The sequence below is a fragment of the Nymphalis io genome, chromosome 27 (genome assembly GCF_905147045.1).
Source record: "Nymphalis io chromosome 27, ilAglIoxx1.1, whole genome shotgun sequence".
Taxonomy (NCBI): domain Eukaryota; kingdom Metazoa; phylum Arthropoda; class Insecta; order Lepidoptera; family Nymphalidae; genus Nymphalis; species Nymphalis io.
Window position 1 is genome coordinate 7,494,164 of NC_065914.1, and position 17,277 is coordinate 7,511,440.

Consider the following 17,277-nt stretch of genomic DNA (forward strand, 5'->3'; position numbering starts at 1 on the left):
ACTTTCGTACATGCGACGTGTTATGTCCTCGTATTTTAATTAATTAAATTTTTAATTATTTACTTATAAGATCACCAACAAAGTACACGCAAATACATAGAAGTATAGAATTGAAAATTAAACAAGAAATGGTACCTCAAATACAAGTGATAACTGCATGAATAACAGATACATTATAGCACAATAAAATCTAAATATAAGACAAAATTCCAAATTACAAAAAATAATCATTAAAAAAAAATTGTAAGGTAAAAATAATATGGATAAATAACTATTACATATTAAAGGCATTTTGGTCCTTCTAAACTGTTTTTTTTTTTATAGAATAGGAAGGCGGACGAGCATATGGGCCACCTGATGGTAAGTGGTCACCAAACGCCCTTAGACATTAGCATTGTAAGAAATGTTAACCATTGCTTACATCACCAATGCGCCACCAACCTTGGGAACTAAGATTTTATGTCCCTTGTGCCTGTAATTACACTGGCTCACTCACCCTTCAAACCGGAACACAACAATATTAAGTATTGCTGTTTTGCGGTAGAATATCTGATGAGTGGGTGGTACCTACCCAGACGAGCTTGCACAAAGCCCTACCACCAGTACTGTTATGGGGTTTGTGACATAAATAATGTTTAATGTTAAATCGCGGCCCACGGTCTCCAACTTTACGTTTTAAAATAATTTTTAAATATAATTAATTAATTAATTTGACAGATAATTAATTTTTTGACAGATAACATATCGCGGTGTTCTCATGCGTACGGGGTTCGTTCCACCAAGACCGTTACATTAATAAAACTCATTATAAAGGTTATGAAATTTTAATTATAAAATGTACAAAATCAAAATCAGGGGGTGGGCCGTTGACAGTATCTGGTCAATTAAGTTAACATTAATACAATAAAATATTATAAGTGAATTATTTGTATCTGGTGAGTTGGCATCGGTTAAAATTAAGTGATAGAATTAAATAGATAAGCAGGATAGTGCAAACCCTGAACGCATTGTCACAATGAGTAAACAAATAAATAAAAACAGTGCGAAGCAGCAAAAAGCACCAGCAGCAACAGCAGGCCACTGGACAAGCAGCCTCTCCTTCATAAAACAGCAGAGCCTCCAAAAGCTCCAAATCAGCAACAATTCCTCGGTTGACTCCACCGAAAAATATTATATTACTTTGTAATGCAATATACAAAGCATATATAAAATTATAGAAAAATAAACACTCCCTCAGGAGTGTTTATGCGATATGTATATGCGACCGGCGCCTGCTCAAAGATCTAAAGGACGACCCAACGGCGAACAACGTAGTGCTGCAAACTGTCAAACCGCACAGATAATAAATGTCAAAAACAATAAATGCCGATTCGATAACCGTAATTTATTTTATAAACCGGTTAGGTTAGGTAAAATAAATACATTATTTTAATAAAAATTAAAATGTTGAAAAATTAAAATTTTTAGGGTTACAAACATATATCATCTGTCAAAAAAAAAGAAAAATTAATTCCCGCCAATTTAAACAGTTAGGCATATTTTTTATCTGTTGTATTCGATTTTGATCATAGTTTTATTAAAATATTGCTCAGTTGTAAAAGCTATTATTGTACACTTATTCATATTAAGTTATATCTTTTTTTTAATTTTGTTGACTTATCGAACAAGGTAAAAACATAAGGTATTAAAAAATACTTGATAATAAATTTAACTTTTCCTTGTTTATTTCATAATCAAAATAATAAATGAACAAACAAATTGTAAATCTTTATATATTATTACAGATTAAACAAAATTGTTGTATTTACAATAAATTTACAATTACATTTACAATAAATGCCTATCATGGTATCACAATCAAATATCAATCAATCAACAGCCAATCATTGTCCACTGCTGAACACAGGCCTCTCCCAAGGTGCGCCAAAGCTCTCTGTCCTCCGCCTCCGCATCCAGTTGGTGCCGGCCACCTTCTTAAGGTCATCGGTCCACCTGGCTGGAGGGCGATATATATACATGGTATCACATTAACCTCCTATTGTTGTAATGTTTTGCTAATAATTTTGTGAATATGTCATGGTGGTTCTTACATCAACAAATAAAATAAAATAAAAAACCAGCTCAGTGTATTATATAAAAACAATGTAAATTCAAATCGTAAAAAATATCGTGACATTGCCACAAATTTCTCGACCAAAATTGTTACTGCAAATTATTACAACGTATTAAGACTTCACGATTTATTTATATATCCGTTAAATAATTACTAGTTAACTATTTTGTTATTTATTTTAATATATGCACCAGCCTGTGAATGTCCCACTGCTAGGCTAAAGGCCTTTTTTGAGAAGAAGGTTTGGAGCTTATTCCATCACGCTGCTCCAGTGCGGGTTGGTGGAATACACATGTGGCAGAATTTCTGTGAAATTAGACACATGCAGGTTTCCTCACGATGTTTTCATTTACCGTAAAGCACGAGATGAATTATGAACTCAAATTAAGTACATAAAAATCAGTGGTGCTTGCACGGGTTTGAACCTACGATCATCGGTTAAGATTCACGCGTTCTTACCACTGGGCCATCTCGGCTTTTAATATCTATCTATGTATAAATAGGCAAAGACAAATCAGTCCAGTACTGTTATTTTGTAAGCATATTATATACAATTTTGATGCGTGTATTCTTGAAATGTTATGATTTTATAGTTTCGGGTTTGTTATTACAAAACAGATCAACTGTATCTCTTTCTCCTCTGTTTGTGAAGTTTCATTCATTTTTGGTTTGCTATTAATCTAATTTCGACCAGGCGAACACTAGTAATTAATCACAAATAAAACTCTGTTGCATATGTTTATAATCACTGCATATATAAAACAAAGCCCTTCACCACGTCCGCCTGTCTAAACGCGATCAACCCAAAAACTAACGAATAGGTTTTCATAGGATTTTTACTAATTGACGGAGTGTTTTTTTATAGTATAGGTAGGCGGACGAGCATATGGGCCACCTGATGATAAGTGGTCATCAACACCCATATAAATTGGCATTGTAAGAAATGTTAACCATCGCTTACATCGCCAATGCGCCACCAACCTCGGGAACTGATGTATGCTTAGATGGTTTGTTTCTTGTGCCTGTAATTATACTGAATCACTCACCCTTTAAACCGAAACACAACAATACCAAGTACTGTTGTTTTGCGGTAGAATATCTGATGAGTGGTTGGTACCTAACAAGCCCTACCACCAGTGAGTGATTCATGAGCAAAGTATGTAATTCATTAAGGATTAGTGATAACGGGTTGAAATATGACGATATAGTTATGAGACTCAAAAAGTATTGTAATTATTCGGTAGCAGCTGTAGTATTAGTTTTACTGCCTTGTTGGTCTAGTGGCTTGATGTAAGGCCGCAGACCGCAGAGGTTCTGCGTTCAATTTCCAGGTCGGTCCCTATAAAAAGTTATTTCATTTTTCTGAAAAAAAATGTCAGTAGCAGTGTGTACACTCCCGTGCCTCGGACACAACGTAGTAACAGACAGTACGTAACACAAGCCATTTTGATGAAATTGTCTTCAAACCTGACCAATAGAGCCGAGATGGGCCAGTGGTAAGAACGCGTGATTCTTAACCGATGATCGAGGTTTCAAACCCGGGCGAGCACCATTGAACTTTCATGTGCTTAATTTTTGTTTATAATTCATCTCGTGATTTTCGGTGAAGGAAAACATCGCGAGGAAACCTGCATGTGTCTTATTTCTCCGAAATTCTGCCACATGTGTATTCCGCCAACCCGTATTGGAGCAGCGTGGTAGAATAAACTCCAAACCTTCTCCCCAAAAAGGGAGAGAAGGCCTTAGCCCAGCAGTGGGATATTTTACAGGCTGTTACTGTACTGTACTTACTGTTGAAGACCAACTAAGAACAATTATAAAAATGTGTACACAACATGCACACACAAGACGACGACACAAGAGACGTCATACGAGAACGTCAAGCCGTTACGGCATACAAATCAGTCTTACGATGAAGGCATATTTGTTTCATATCGAAATGTAAAGTCAATTAGACACTTCTATTATCCGTAATCAATACCAATCGTTATCTGTATATATTGTCCGGATTCACCGCGCGATATACATTTAAAATCTACGTGTTATATCCACTGAGCCGTCTCGTCTCTAATTAAATATTGAAAATTTCCTACGTAGTCCATTAATCTTATCGTAGCTATTAAATAGATTACATTAAACAAAGATAATTGTGCCCAACAACGTACGTAACTATAATACGACTAAATTATATCGAACGAATAATATACGTATTACCAGTTTCGTAATTCTTGGCAGAGATTTTCGCACAGCAGACACATACGTCATTATCGTTGTACGATTGTTAATTAAAAAAATTATAATAATGTACTATTTACCCACGGCTTCGCTCGCGACATAATTCTAAATATAAATATCTATAGCTTCTTCAAGATTTTCGTACAAAATTTCAACTTCTATCACTATCTTAGAAGTCAAATTTTCAAAAATCCTTTCTACTGTGTAAATGGAACCCGCAAATTTTCATGGTTCTAGCGCCAGTTGCTTGGGCTGTGCGTTGATATGTCATTTAGTCAGTTATTTTTTTATATATACCTAATACGGTCTGATATATTATATAAACATTTATATAAATGCAAACAAAAAATTTTTTAATCAACAAAAATCCCTGGGATTATGAATAATTGGCGATATGAAATCGAATTCACTCATTTTGAATTTGAAAATTAGACAACCGATATGTTTTTGCATTTCGTTTATGATGTTTCTACGGATTTGTGTAACAAAAGATTTTTTCAACAATTGCGTCTCAAATGACACAACAATTACAACCGAGACATAACCATTAATAATTCATAATGGCGTTCCATAAAACAAATGCAGATGAAACGAGTAAAACTTAAGAACGTAGTTGCTGAGGCAAGGGAAGTGGGGGGTAGCAACCCCAGCGGCAAAAATTGCGACTCGGGCATAATCGATATATTGCATTCCTACAAATGAGAGGCTTAATGATGACTCCCCCGCCGATACCTTGCCGAGGTATTTTCTCATATGGACCTATAGCCACTTTGGAAGGTAATTGGCATGCTTACCGTGCCCATAATGGTGGATCTGCACCGGCGATACGTCATTCCACATCCAATTTCGATAGTTTCAAAGATCGACGCGTAGAAACGTTTCAACGGTCGTCTACTTAATTTAGAGAACGTTTCATCACCCTTATACAATCGACAACTTGGCGCCGTGAGACGCATACAACAACTTCATCCACCAACACGTCATCGAATTTTCATCTAACGAAGCGTTTTACTTCTTCTTTTCTCTTGCGCACGAGTAAAATGTTCCAGAGAATGTGTTTCCTAAGAATTATCTAAGTTTCATCTCACACTGCATCATCATAATCATTATTGTCAAAGCTTTAGCCATTCAAAAAAAGAACAATTCATTTAGATGTATACATTGTACGTTGAACGGTCAACAGTTAGTTTTATCAATATTCATATAGATTTCAATATTGTCTTTAAAACTCTGTGGTAAGCGTTTCTTTTTATGGCTATAGAACAGTAAATATATATTATAAAATCTCATTTACATGCATAATTAAAACAGTAACCCTCAACTTAAAGTGCTTTTCATAAAACTTAATTAAAGACATACATTTATATTGAGGAGATAATCGCTATAGAATCTTAATTAAGAGATTAGCTTGAAGTGCATTAGATCGAGAAGTAGTTTAAGAGCGCGACCGCAGCCAGCAAAAGCCGCTACCTTCAGATTCCTCCCGCGCGACCCTTGCACGCCTCTCTCGGCTCGCGATTTCATTTCATGCTTTTTCTATCTACAACGACCTGTAGTATTGTACTTAATTACTTTTTTGCCTTGCACATATTTTACAAACTATTCTGAATAATTTGTGATAGTTTTTTTAACTGTAATATAACAATTAATACAAAGCGCTGACAAAACTGTATCCTTAGACCTCTCAACTCAACGGCGCCACAGCGATTGATTTATGCAACAAATTAGTATATATTTGATGTATGGGTGCGCGACAGGACTCAGGAGATGTGATTTTTCGCGTAAGAAAATTAGTAAGCGCCAAAACCTTATAAAGATAAAACGAAAGAGGTTAAAGAAAATCTCTAGTGACGTCACTAGATTTTCTACCAAACTTGGGAACTAAGATTTTACATCAGTTGTGTCTGTTACAAAGGCTAACTAAATTTCAAACCGAAACGCAACAATATGTGTTGCTGTTTGGTGGTGGAAGATGTAATAAGGGTGTGGTACTTACCCAGATGTCCCTGCAAAGCCATACCATCCCTGCAAAGTTTGCACAGTAATGGTGCTACATCAACATAGTGAGGAAACCTGCACGTGTAGGTTGAAAATTTGGCATATGTATGATGGGTTTGTAACCAAGCCGCATTGCATTAATAATTTCGTGTAATTTCTAAAATTGCGAAAATCCTTAAGATTTTAAACTCTTTAAATAGTTCATATATTGTTCTATGACAAAGTTTATTATAAATAAGTTGTATATTATATAATACTTGAATAAAACATGCGCAAGCGCATTTCAACGCAGCTTACGTATTACAATAATAAATACGGAATTGCATACAATAGCCATACGTGGCGAATTCATAAGGTATTGTTTTATTTTATATTATATTCAACATAACACAGATCTTATATATATATTTGTATATAACGTTTCAATGTTCGTTTATTCGTAATTCTTCAAAGCGGCATGATCGAGTTTAATGGGTTTTTTCTGGATCCCTTAAACATAAAAATATAAATATAATTGGTTAGAGTAAAATGATATTATTTTTGGCAGATTGGGGCCCCTCAGCTAGAGTCCTTAGGCCAGTGTCTTGTAAGCCTAGGCATAAACTCGGAGCTTCTATATAAAAAATAAATACCGGCCACGAAGTATTAAAGTATATCATACTTCCACAAGCTTCTTAATGGAGTAGTATGTATTGAACTCGTTTTAACCGGTTTCTGATACCCTTAGGGCGAGCTCCCACTGTGCTGTTTGATAGACTGTCCTGTTTGAAGTATTCCTTGCATATTCAAATTGAGTAGTCCGCATACAGAAGCGAATAACAATCAACGTTTTCACAATTTGATTACATACTACAGTAAATACAAGCTTGAGGATTAGACGAGCCGGTTGGCGTGGTTGGTGGATGCTTGCCTTTCACGCCGAAGGTTGTGGGTTCGATTCCCACCCAGGACAGATATTTGTGTGCATGAACACGTCTGTTTGTCCTGAGTCTGGGTGTAAATATCTATATAAGTATGTATTCATAAAAGAAAAATAATATATGTAGTATATCAGTTATCTGGTTTCCATAGTACAAGCTCTGTACAAGCTTAATTTGGGATTAGATGGCCGTGTGTAAAAAATGTCCCAGAATATTATTAATAATCGTTATGTGGTGTATAAATCATGATTCTAGCAAGTGATAAGTACGTTTCCTAGCCGATTTCAGACCGTGATCATTCTCAGAATGTAACCAATTTTGGTGGCGACATTGTGCACAGTTATTATGTTCGCAAGCATAACAGTGAGAACAGCTAGAGCATATTCCAACATCAAGAGCGGTAAAGACAAATAAGCAACTTTGACCTTAAAATGAAGCGATATTATTGGTCGAGATCTTAATCTATGACATTTATTATGGATTAGTGAAAAAATGGCGTTTCGAAAATTTGGAATGAATATTAAAGCGGATACAAGATATAATCAAGAATTGTTTGTAGTCCGTACAATTACCAGCACTATTAGCAAAAGTACAGTACAGTAACAACCTGTAAATGTCCCATTGATGGGTTTGGAGCTTATTTCACGCTCCAAATGCGGGTTGGTAGAATAAATATGACAGAATTTCAGTGAAATTAGACACACGTTTCCTCACGATGTTTTCCTTCACTGTCACACACGAGATGAATTATAAACACAAATTAATCGCATGAAAATTCAATAGTGCTTGCTTGAGTTTAAGCCCATGATCATCGGTTAAGTTTCACGCGTTCTTACTACTGGGCCATCTCGTCTATATGCATGCTATTAGCAAATCGCATGGAATATATAAATCTAAGGTTTATTTTACTTTACTCTTTCTTCCATTAGAATAGGCTTTAGATATCGTTCAATGATTAATAATTCCAATAGATTTTCGAGTAGCGATCAGCTTGAGACAGTCTTCCAACAAGAAATATCACGATACCAATACGAATACAGCCTTATCTAATTTGTTATTTTGTTGTATTTTTATACGTTTAACTTAAACCGATATAGATATAAATAATATTTACTTTTGCGATGCAGTCAAGAGCCACGTGATTAGTTAACCAATATGGCTGATGGTGATCAAAAATACGAGTTTTTAAAACTTGTATATTTTCGCGATTTTATAATTTTTATTGGTTATGAGGCTATTTTTTTCTCTTTGGTAGGAATCAATTTATAAACTAATTCTTGCTGTAGCTTCACAATGTATTTATTATAATATTATATATAAGTATTTTAATATATATTTTATTATCGTTGTTATTGAATTAGGGACAATTTTTTTTCGTAACGGAAAGTAAGGACAATTTTTTTGGTGGTGGCCCTGTATAAGATGATTAAGTACAACCCCATACATTCTATCGCCAAATATCTTTACTTTGTATTGCTGTGTTCCGGCTTGAAAGGTGAGCGAGCTAGTGTACAAGCCCAAGTGACAAAAATTAATTCCAAAAGTTGGTGGCGCATTGGCGTTGTAAGGAATTGTCAATATTTCTTACAGCGTCAATGTTTACTAAACACATGACATCAGCTAGCAAATTCGCTTGTCTGTAAGTATATTCATTAAAGAAACAAGCCTATATTGTCAAATTTTCGGCTCTTGTGAAGCCAATAAAATTTCGCAAATCTCTTCTCAGGATAAAAACCTCACGATTAAATCTTTATTTTAGAGATGAGAACCTAGTTATTAGAAACGGGGACCTAGTTACAAATAAACGACATCGTTAGTTCTGGTTTTACTGGTGGTAGAGCTTTTTGCAAGCTCGTCTGGGTAGGTACCACCCACTCATCAGATATTCTACCGCAAACAGCAGTACTTGGTATTGTTGTGTTCCGGTTTGAAGGATAAGTGAGCCAGTTTAATTACAGGCACAAGGGACATAACATCTTAGTTCCCAAGGTTGGTGGTGCATTGGAGATGTAAGCGATGGATGGAACAATTCTTACAATGCCAATGTCTATGGGCGTTGGTGACCACTTACCATCAGGTGGCCCATATGTTTGTCCGCCTTCCTATTCTATAAAAAAAAAGTTCAAGTTAAATATTAAAACTGATGTAACGATTATTATAATTGTTGTATTTCCTGGAAACAGCGAAAATACCTGTTCACACAATAATTATAAAGTCTTAAAGGCGATGTAAATTCCATTTAAATTAGTTAACGATTGTTTAGATCTTTCAAGATAATCTTGCAGATTATTTCCAATGCACTTGTTACTTATTATATAGGAGTGTATTTGACGTCATGGCGTCACGGTAGCATGCACCATGCATTACCCAAGTAAGGAGTACCGGTTATTAGTAGATATACTGGTATACTCGGTGCTAATGGGACCTACATAGATCAGGCCTAGTAGATCATTTAGAAAAGACTCCAATATACTACCGCTAGAAATAAATGTGTATGACAAAGTTGGCGAAGATGGGCTCAAGATAGACGTGAATGGAAGAAACCAGGGAAGACTTATGTTCGAGGACAACCAGACTAACAAACTGGTTGGTGAAGAATCGTACTTACTTATATAAAATAATTATATGTACTTATTAAACTACAATAAAAAAATTGTTCAGGGAATTATTATTTGTCAAAGTTTATTCATGTCATTGTCAAAATCTTTATTTATATACATTAAGGATCTCCAAGAAAGGATACACTTACGATTACAGTACATCGTGGAATTGTGTTTTAAAATATGTGTGCTCCTTAAATTATAGGAGACGACAGCAAGCACATAAAATAATGACTAAGCAGAATTAAAAAAATAAATAGAAATGTAACATAGTGGCAAACAATGGTTACTAAGACTATGGTGTGCAAATGCGAGTTATATACATATAACAAATATAAAATTTACTTAAATAGTAATAAAAATAAAATAATAATAAAAATTAAAACCAAAACAAAACATTATGTATTGAAAAACATTTTTTTGAGTAATTATTTAAACTTGGATAATTCTGAGATATATATCTAAGTATTATATATATGTAGCGGATTCAAATGGATTGCCATTTAAATGGCCGCCATTGTCTTCCAATATCTTGATTTTAATAAAACAGTCAGTGCGCACGTCCGGCGCTGGCGCTGTCCTGAGAGCAAAGACCAAGAGACCAAGGGGGTCGCTCGACAAACCATCACACGCGCTACTGACAGATACATCATTATATTTTATATTTCCATCAGTCGGCTGCATAATAAAATGCCCGTTTTATATTTTCAAACTTGACCAGTAACCCATAAGATGTCAATCACGTTGTGTGGTATTGCTATTCTAATAAAATAAGTAACGTCGTATAACCGCTTAAATTAATTATCGCTGACATATATATAAATTGTATTATATAGTCTGCCGATCCTTGGCAAAGCAGCATACGCTTAGTGTTCTAGATTTGAATTAGATGTAGATATATGAAAATGTTTGTAAACGTTAGAGAGCTAAGCGAGAAAGTACATTAAGATTAATTTGTTAAGTCGCAACAATCAAATGTTCCATTCATTATGTACATAAGCATGTCAGTTATTTTTCGTCTGGAGTTTAGGAAGGTCATCTCATACTGAAGCCTATCGAAGTAGATCGTAATACTTTTAAGGCTATGTTCACTGTATGACAGGTATACTTAAAAAATTACGCGTATTTATTGATTGTTTTAAAATCTACCATCGAGTCGGAAAGAATACCTGACCAGAAGGACTTTTTTTTCAACAGTTTATTTTACAATGTATATGTTTATATTAGTAATAAAATTGACCGACGGTTATTATCATTAAGTATCATATATGCGATATACCTAAAAAATGATTGTGGAATGACCTTAAACTAGTAGATCAGCATGCAAATGCAGCAGCAAATGAGTAGGTTTCATTTATGTGTTTTTATCAGTGAGACGAAAACGAGTCATGCGAAATAAAGGTAAAGAATATTTTTTTTCAAATCAATTGTTTTAAGAGGCAATGCAGTTGAAGGTTCGACATATTATGCAAATTAATTTATAACTTGGTAACAACTTATCTATTATTATGTCATGATAACTTAATTATAACAGCATTTATGTATGTCTAGTTATTTCCAGCGCCATAAGGCCGTGCGCACGGAATATAGTGCATGAACAATTTATGTTTATCTTTTGTCAGCCATTTTGTTAACCCACCAACATAATATAAATATTTGTTTGTAGGAATGAATTTTATTTTATTTGTAGTATATGTTTGTTTTATTTATTTAAAACGTATTAAATATTTTTATTGCCAGTTTTCGAACGCGATTGGGAGAGATGTGGGCAGTCAGGTACAAGCTATTTATTTCGAATTTCATTCAAATCCCTTAAGTAGTTTTTGAGTGAAAGAGTAACAATAGATGAATAGATGGTGTTCTTTGGGAGTATAAAGTATAATTGTTACTATTTTCCATGATTTTGCACGGGTAGGTCCAGTGCTAATTTAAAAATAATATAGTATCTGTAAAACATTACAATTATTTACGAGGATTATATTTGATTAAAAATATGAAATAATAAAATTTTCTCAATGCAAAAAAATAACGAAATTTCCTCTAATATTTATATTTTTTTTTATTTATATTTTCGTTATTGAGAAAAAAACTGGATTTTCAATTATATTTCCATTTCAGAATAATTTACGGCTATTTTTGTAAAACTCTTTCGTTTTATTTTTATAACGATAAAAGCGCTTAAGCGCTTTTGCCGCATACTATATAGGTACTTTTTCCGCGAAAAACCGCATCTATCGCGTGTCACCCATACTTCAAACATATTTTTGTTTCTTATATCAGTCGCTGCAGCGCTGTTGAGATAAGACTAGGGAAAAAAATTTACAGGGCCCTGAATTAATGTCCTCCAGACCGATTTCGGCCATGGCGGCCAATCTCAAGAGAGATTAGCCAACTGCGCAGGAGATATTATAGTGCACCTGTGTTTGCACAAACATAGGTGCACTCTCTATTCCCTAACTCTCATAATCCGATGGGACGGCAATCCGACACGACCCGGCCGGAAAGACCGGAAAGAGAACTCAATTACTATATTATAGTTAAAAATAAAAGAACTATATCACATTCTTCAGAATAATTCACAATTTAAAAAAAACTGTAGAAGTGTGATCGCGCACCGAGAGTGACGATTAAGGGTCGCGAGAAAATCTAAAATTTCGCTAAATTTAGGCTCTTAAGCAGACGAGCCCACAGTTTTGCCACCGGATTATACAATATTTATTAAATTCTTCCAACGTCATAATTATAATGATTCTCAGTATAATGACGTATCATTATATAGCAATTTCATAAAATGGTCGCGTAATGATATTATAATGAAGTCAAATTCGCTTTTTTCATATTTCCATTGTTATATCATACTTCATTCGTTTTTTATTTTATTAAAAAATATGTAGGCGAACGGGTACAGACATTGGCACTGTAAAAAAATTTCCTTACGTTGTAAACGCGCCACCAACCTTGGAAACTAAGATGTCATGTCCCTTATGCCTGTAGTTACACTGACACACCCTTCAAACTAGTATACAACAATACTACAATACAGTATTATTGTTTGGCGGTAGAATGCATGATGAGTGGGTGGTATATACGTAGACGTGCTTGCACAAAGCACTACCACCAAGTAAATTTATTATATTGCTATAAGACTAGAGGAGTACTCCAAACTCTGAGAATACCCCTAGAAATAAAGGCACGTCTAGGCTGGCTAACCGTTGGATGCACAAGCGAACCTTGAAGAGACAAAGTGGCTGGCGCCGGTTTTTTAGTGGATTACCGGTGCCCTCAGCGTCGGCGAGTCCCACATACACCCCCCCCCCCACACCTCATATTGGGGAAACGTGTAAATGTGTTTTTCCTGCGAAAAGCAAAGAATTTCTCAAGAATCGAGCACGAATTATACCTAAACACAAATTAATGCCGTGGAGTACCGGCTTAGAATAGTACTCCCCCAATCTCATCCCGTGGGTGTCGTAAGAGGCGACTGAGGGATGGGGAAAAGGGGGGATGGGCAGCGGCGTCCCCCCCCATAAACATCTTACCCCCCTACTGCGCTCGCCAACACGCCTGCCCAGCGCGGCGAGTATGGGCAAACCCTCCTTAATGGCAGATACGCCCAAAAAAAGGCCCCCAGTTTACGGCAAGCCCGCTAGGCCCGACCAAGGTAGCGGTCGCGGTATCAGCAGGGCAGGGGGTGCTAAGAATCACCGGTTAACGGCAGGCTACCGTATAAAACGACTTCACATGGCGTAAAATGGATCACAACGTACAATGGACGCTCGATGAGGCTGGACCATCACCGCGCCGAATTAGAAGTAGAGTTAAGTCATATAAACTGGCATATACTGGGGTTATCTGAAGTCCGAAGACAGGGGGAGGACACGATAACTCTAGAGTCCGGTAACTTACTCTACTTCCGCGAAGGTGATAACCTCTCCCAGGGTGGTGTCGGTTTTCTAGTCAAAAAGGATCTCATTAGCAGCATTGCACCGTGGACCACATCCATACTGTTCGGCAGATTGTGCAGAAGACCGAAGAGTACAAACAGCCACTGTGTATGGCATTTGTGGACTACGAGAAAGCCTTCGACTCCATCGAAACCTGGGCAGTGCTCGACTCATTGCAGAGATGTCATATCGATTGGAGATATATCGAGGTACTGAGATGTCTATACAACGCCGCTACAATGACTGTCCACATCCAGGACTGTAAGACGAAGGTGATCCAACTGCGCAGAGGGGTGAGACAGGGGGGTGTAATATCCCCGAAACTGTTCACCAACGCGTTGGAAGACGTTTTCAAGACGCTGGATTGAACTGGGTATGGAGTCAATGTGAAAGGCGAGTACATCTCACACCGTCGATATGCCGACGATATCGTCATCATAGCAGAGTTGCTGGAACAACTCACCGAAATGCTGCGTAGCCTAGGCGAGTCTTCCCGGTGTGTCGGTCTCGGTATAAACTTGGACAAGACCAAGGTCATGTTCAATAGGCATGTCGTGCCGGGATCGATATACGTCGCGGGGAAACCTCTCGAAGTTGTTAGTGAATATACCTACCTAGGACAGATAATACAAGTCGGTAGGAACAACTTCGAGAAGGAAGCCGATCGAAGAATTCGCTTGGGATGGGCAGCATTTGGCAACCTTCGTCAAGTCCTCAAGTCGTCTATACCGCATATACCGCAATGTTTGAAGACGAAAGTCTACAACCAATGCGTCTTACCTGCCATGACATAGCTTGCAAAATTAGCAGGCTGAAGTGGCAGTGGGCTGGTCACGTATGTCATAGGACCGATGGCCGTTAGAGCAGACGAGTCCTAGAGTGGAGACCGCGAATCGGCAAGGGCAGCGTAGGGTGCCCTCAAGCCAGGTGGACCGACGACCTTAAGAAGGTGGCGGGCACCAACTGGATGCGGAAGGCGGAGGACAGGGAGCTTTGGCGCACCTTGGGAGAGGCCTATGTTCAGCAGTGGACAACGATTGGCTGTTGATTGATTGATTGACAAATTAAGCACTTGAAAATCCAGTGATGCATGTCCGGGTTTGAACTCGCTATCTTTGGTTGGGAGTCACGACCAGCCAAGTCACTGGTAATTGTCTTTAAACATCTTGAAAGGTACATAAAAATTTGACACGTGCAAATCGTAAAGTCGCTCTGTACACATTATTAAAGCGCATCAACAACCGTTCGTACGTCTTATTTAAACAAATATAACAATAATCCTTACTTATGCGAGTTTGTTTACAACTTCACGTTTTAACTAATCATCCGATAATAAAATTTTGCATACACGTGTTTGGTACAAAAACGGACAAAGGGCATCGAGCAGCCTTCCTCAAACGCCCACATAGACGCGGGCGTCTATAGATTAATTAAAAAATAAAGATATACAATAAAGATCAAATTACAAATTATTAATATTATAACAGTAATTACACAATTATTATTATTACAAAAGATAAATGTATCATTTTTTTTAAATGTAATTTAAATATATATAATAATGCAGGCCGCATTTCCACGCTGTACGGCAATGGACATACTCTGTGCCAAGTAGGACCCGGAGCGACTGTCAAATCCCCCCAAAATAAAATTAATTTTCCTTGTAATAACTGATAATTTTCTATTAAACTTTTAGAACCTCATGTGGCAGTTTAACCTTGTTTTTAAGAGATCACTCCTCGGACCTTATACTTTACTTAAAATTGTTATTGTTACACATAAATTTCATTCTAATATTATATTTATACGACATAAACAAGCAAATTAGTTAAAATTATTAGATCATATGCTTAAATTATTATCATTATTTTAAGTTTTATCCCCTGTTTCCTTAGTCAGAAAAATTAAAAAAGATAAAGGCCTACCCTAAGCCTACCCCGGTAATAATTAAAAAAAATATACTGTAACTAATAAAGATATAATAATTGTATAAATAAATAAATTAAATTATAAAAAAAATCGTATGAAATAGAAAACTATAATTTTATACGTTATTATTAAAGTTGGCGCTAAATTATGTTTTTTGACAGATGATTTATTTTATCTGTTCTTTTATGATAGATTATAAACGCGTTTATACGACGATAAACAACTCAATATGTGCGCAAAGCGTTAAAGTTTGATTATAAATGTTAATAATAGGGTCTTATACTTAACATCCAAGTATAAGTTATTGTAAGGCTCAGTTGAATACAAGACTTCGCGATGAACGGACATGTGAGAAATTAAAAAGGAAATCGTGATTTATTTAATAACAATAAACCAAAGAGTATTTATATCTGATTAACTTCTAATATGCCATAAAAACTTTTAGAATTTTTAGAAAACTGTCAAAAAAATTCACCGTATAGACGATAATATTCAATGTATTTTGTGATGAAAATTGTGCTTATAAGTTTTTGATTTCAAAATGGATAAATTTGTAAAGAGAGTCAAAGTGTGGAGTGGTGTGTCCAGAAAACCGTCGACTCCCGAGCTGAGCAGGAGCCAGTATTCGCTTGTGTCAACTGGTGAGCTGACAACAGAAGCGCTCCAGGTCTGGCTGAAGTTGCCAAGGAAGATCAAATACGATCCGGAGTTGGAATCATTCCAGAAATGCTATGAAAAAGAAATCGGTAAGTTTTTCATTATTTTAGAACGTAATCTTACAACGTTATATTTATGATTAGTCCGTGGTAAAAATTCATCCATATTTTTTTTAATCGTACGTGCGTATAGTTTGTTTGTTTATGAACGTATTTAGATTTTTTTTGCACTAGTTTTAGTTTAGCTCCAACGTTCCATTTTAATTGGTAGAAATTGTTTTATTTGAAGCCCATTTCTGAACCCCTGCTTTCCAATAACATAAGGTACAGATAACGTTGTTGAGTAATGGTGTACGCATACATAATAAAAACCAAAAGATTTGCTATTTAATGAATGTAAAAAAAAAATTATGTCACTATTAATCATTAAATATCATTACGCATTAAGGGCAGGGCTTGCAACATACAGGGCTTTGTGTAAGCTCATCTGGGTACCAGGTACCACCCACTTATCAGATATTCTACCGTAAAACTGCAGTACTTGGTATTGTTGTGTTCCGGTTTGAAGGGTAAGTGAGCCAGTGTAATTACTGGCACATGGGACATAAAATCTCAGTTCCCAAGGTCGGTGGCGCATTAGCAATGTAAGTGATGGTTAAAATTTCATACAATGCTAATGTCAATGGGCGTTGGTAACCACTTTCCATCAGGTGGCCCATATGCTCCGCCAACTATATTATAAAATGACCAAATGCATATAAGATGACCCAGTGGTAAGAACGCGTGAATCTTAACCGATGATCGTAGGTTCAAACCCGGGCACGCATCACTGAATTTTGAAGTGCTTAATTTGTAATTATAATTCATCTCGTGCTTAACGGT

General features: G+C 36.1%; 2 protein-coding genes across 7 annotated transcripts in view; one reads left to right on the top strand and one right to left on the bottom strand.

Annotated features, from left to right (window-relative positions):
* LOC126778799 (interaptin) overlaps positions 1 to 17,277 on the bottom strand; it is a 301,055-nt gene that overhangs the window by 202,246 nt on the left and 81,532 nt on the right. The window lies entirely within an intron of this gene.
* LOC126778809 (P protein-like) overlaps positions 1 to 17,277 on the top strand; it is a 50,088-nt gene that overhangs the window by 2,886 nt on the left and 29,925 nt on the right. For 4 of the 5 annotated variants that reach the window (XR_007670235.1, XM_050502502.1, XM_050502499.1 and 1 more), the window contains exon 2: positions 16,185 to 16,485. Coding sequence is in view for 4 of the 5 variants with exons in the window: in XM_050502502.1 (XP_050358459.1) it covers positions 16,281 to 16,485 (205 nt within the window). In the remaining variant the exon portion in view is untranslated. Of the gene's footprint in view, positions 1 to 15,974; positions 16,486 to 17,277 lie in introns of those variants that run through there. The other variant, XM_050502500.1, reaches the window with a different exon arrangement.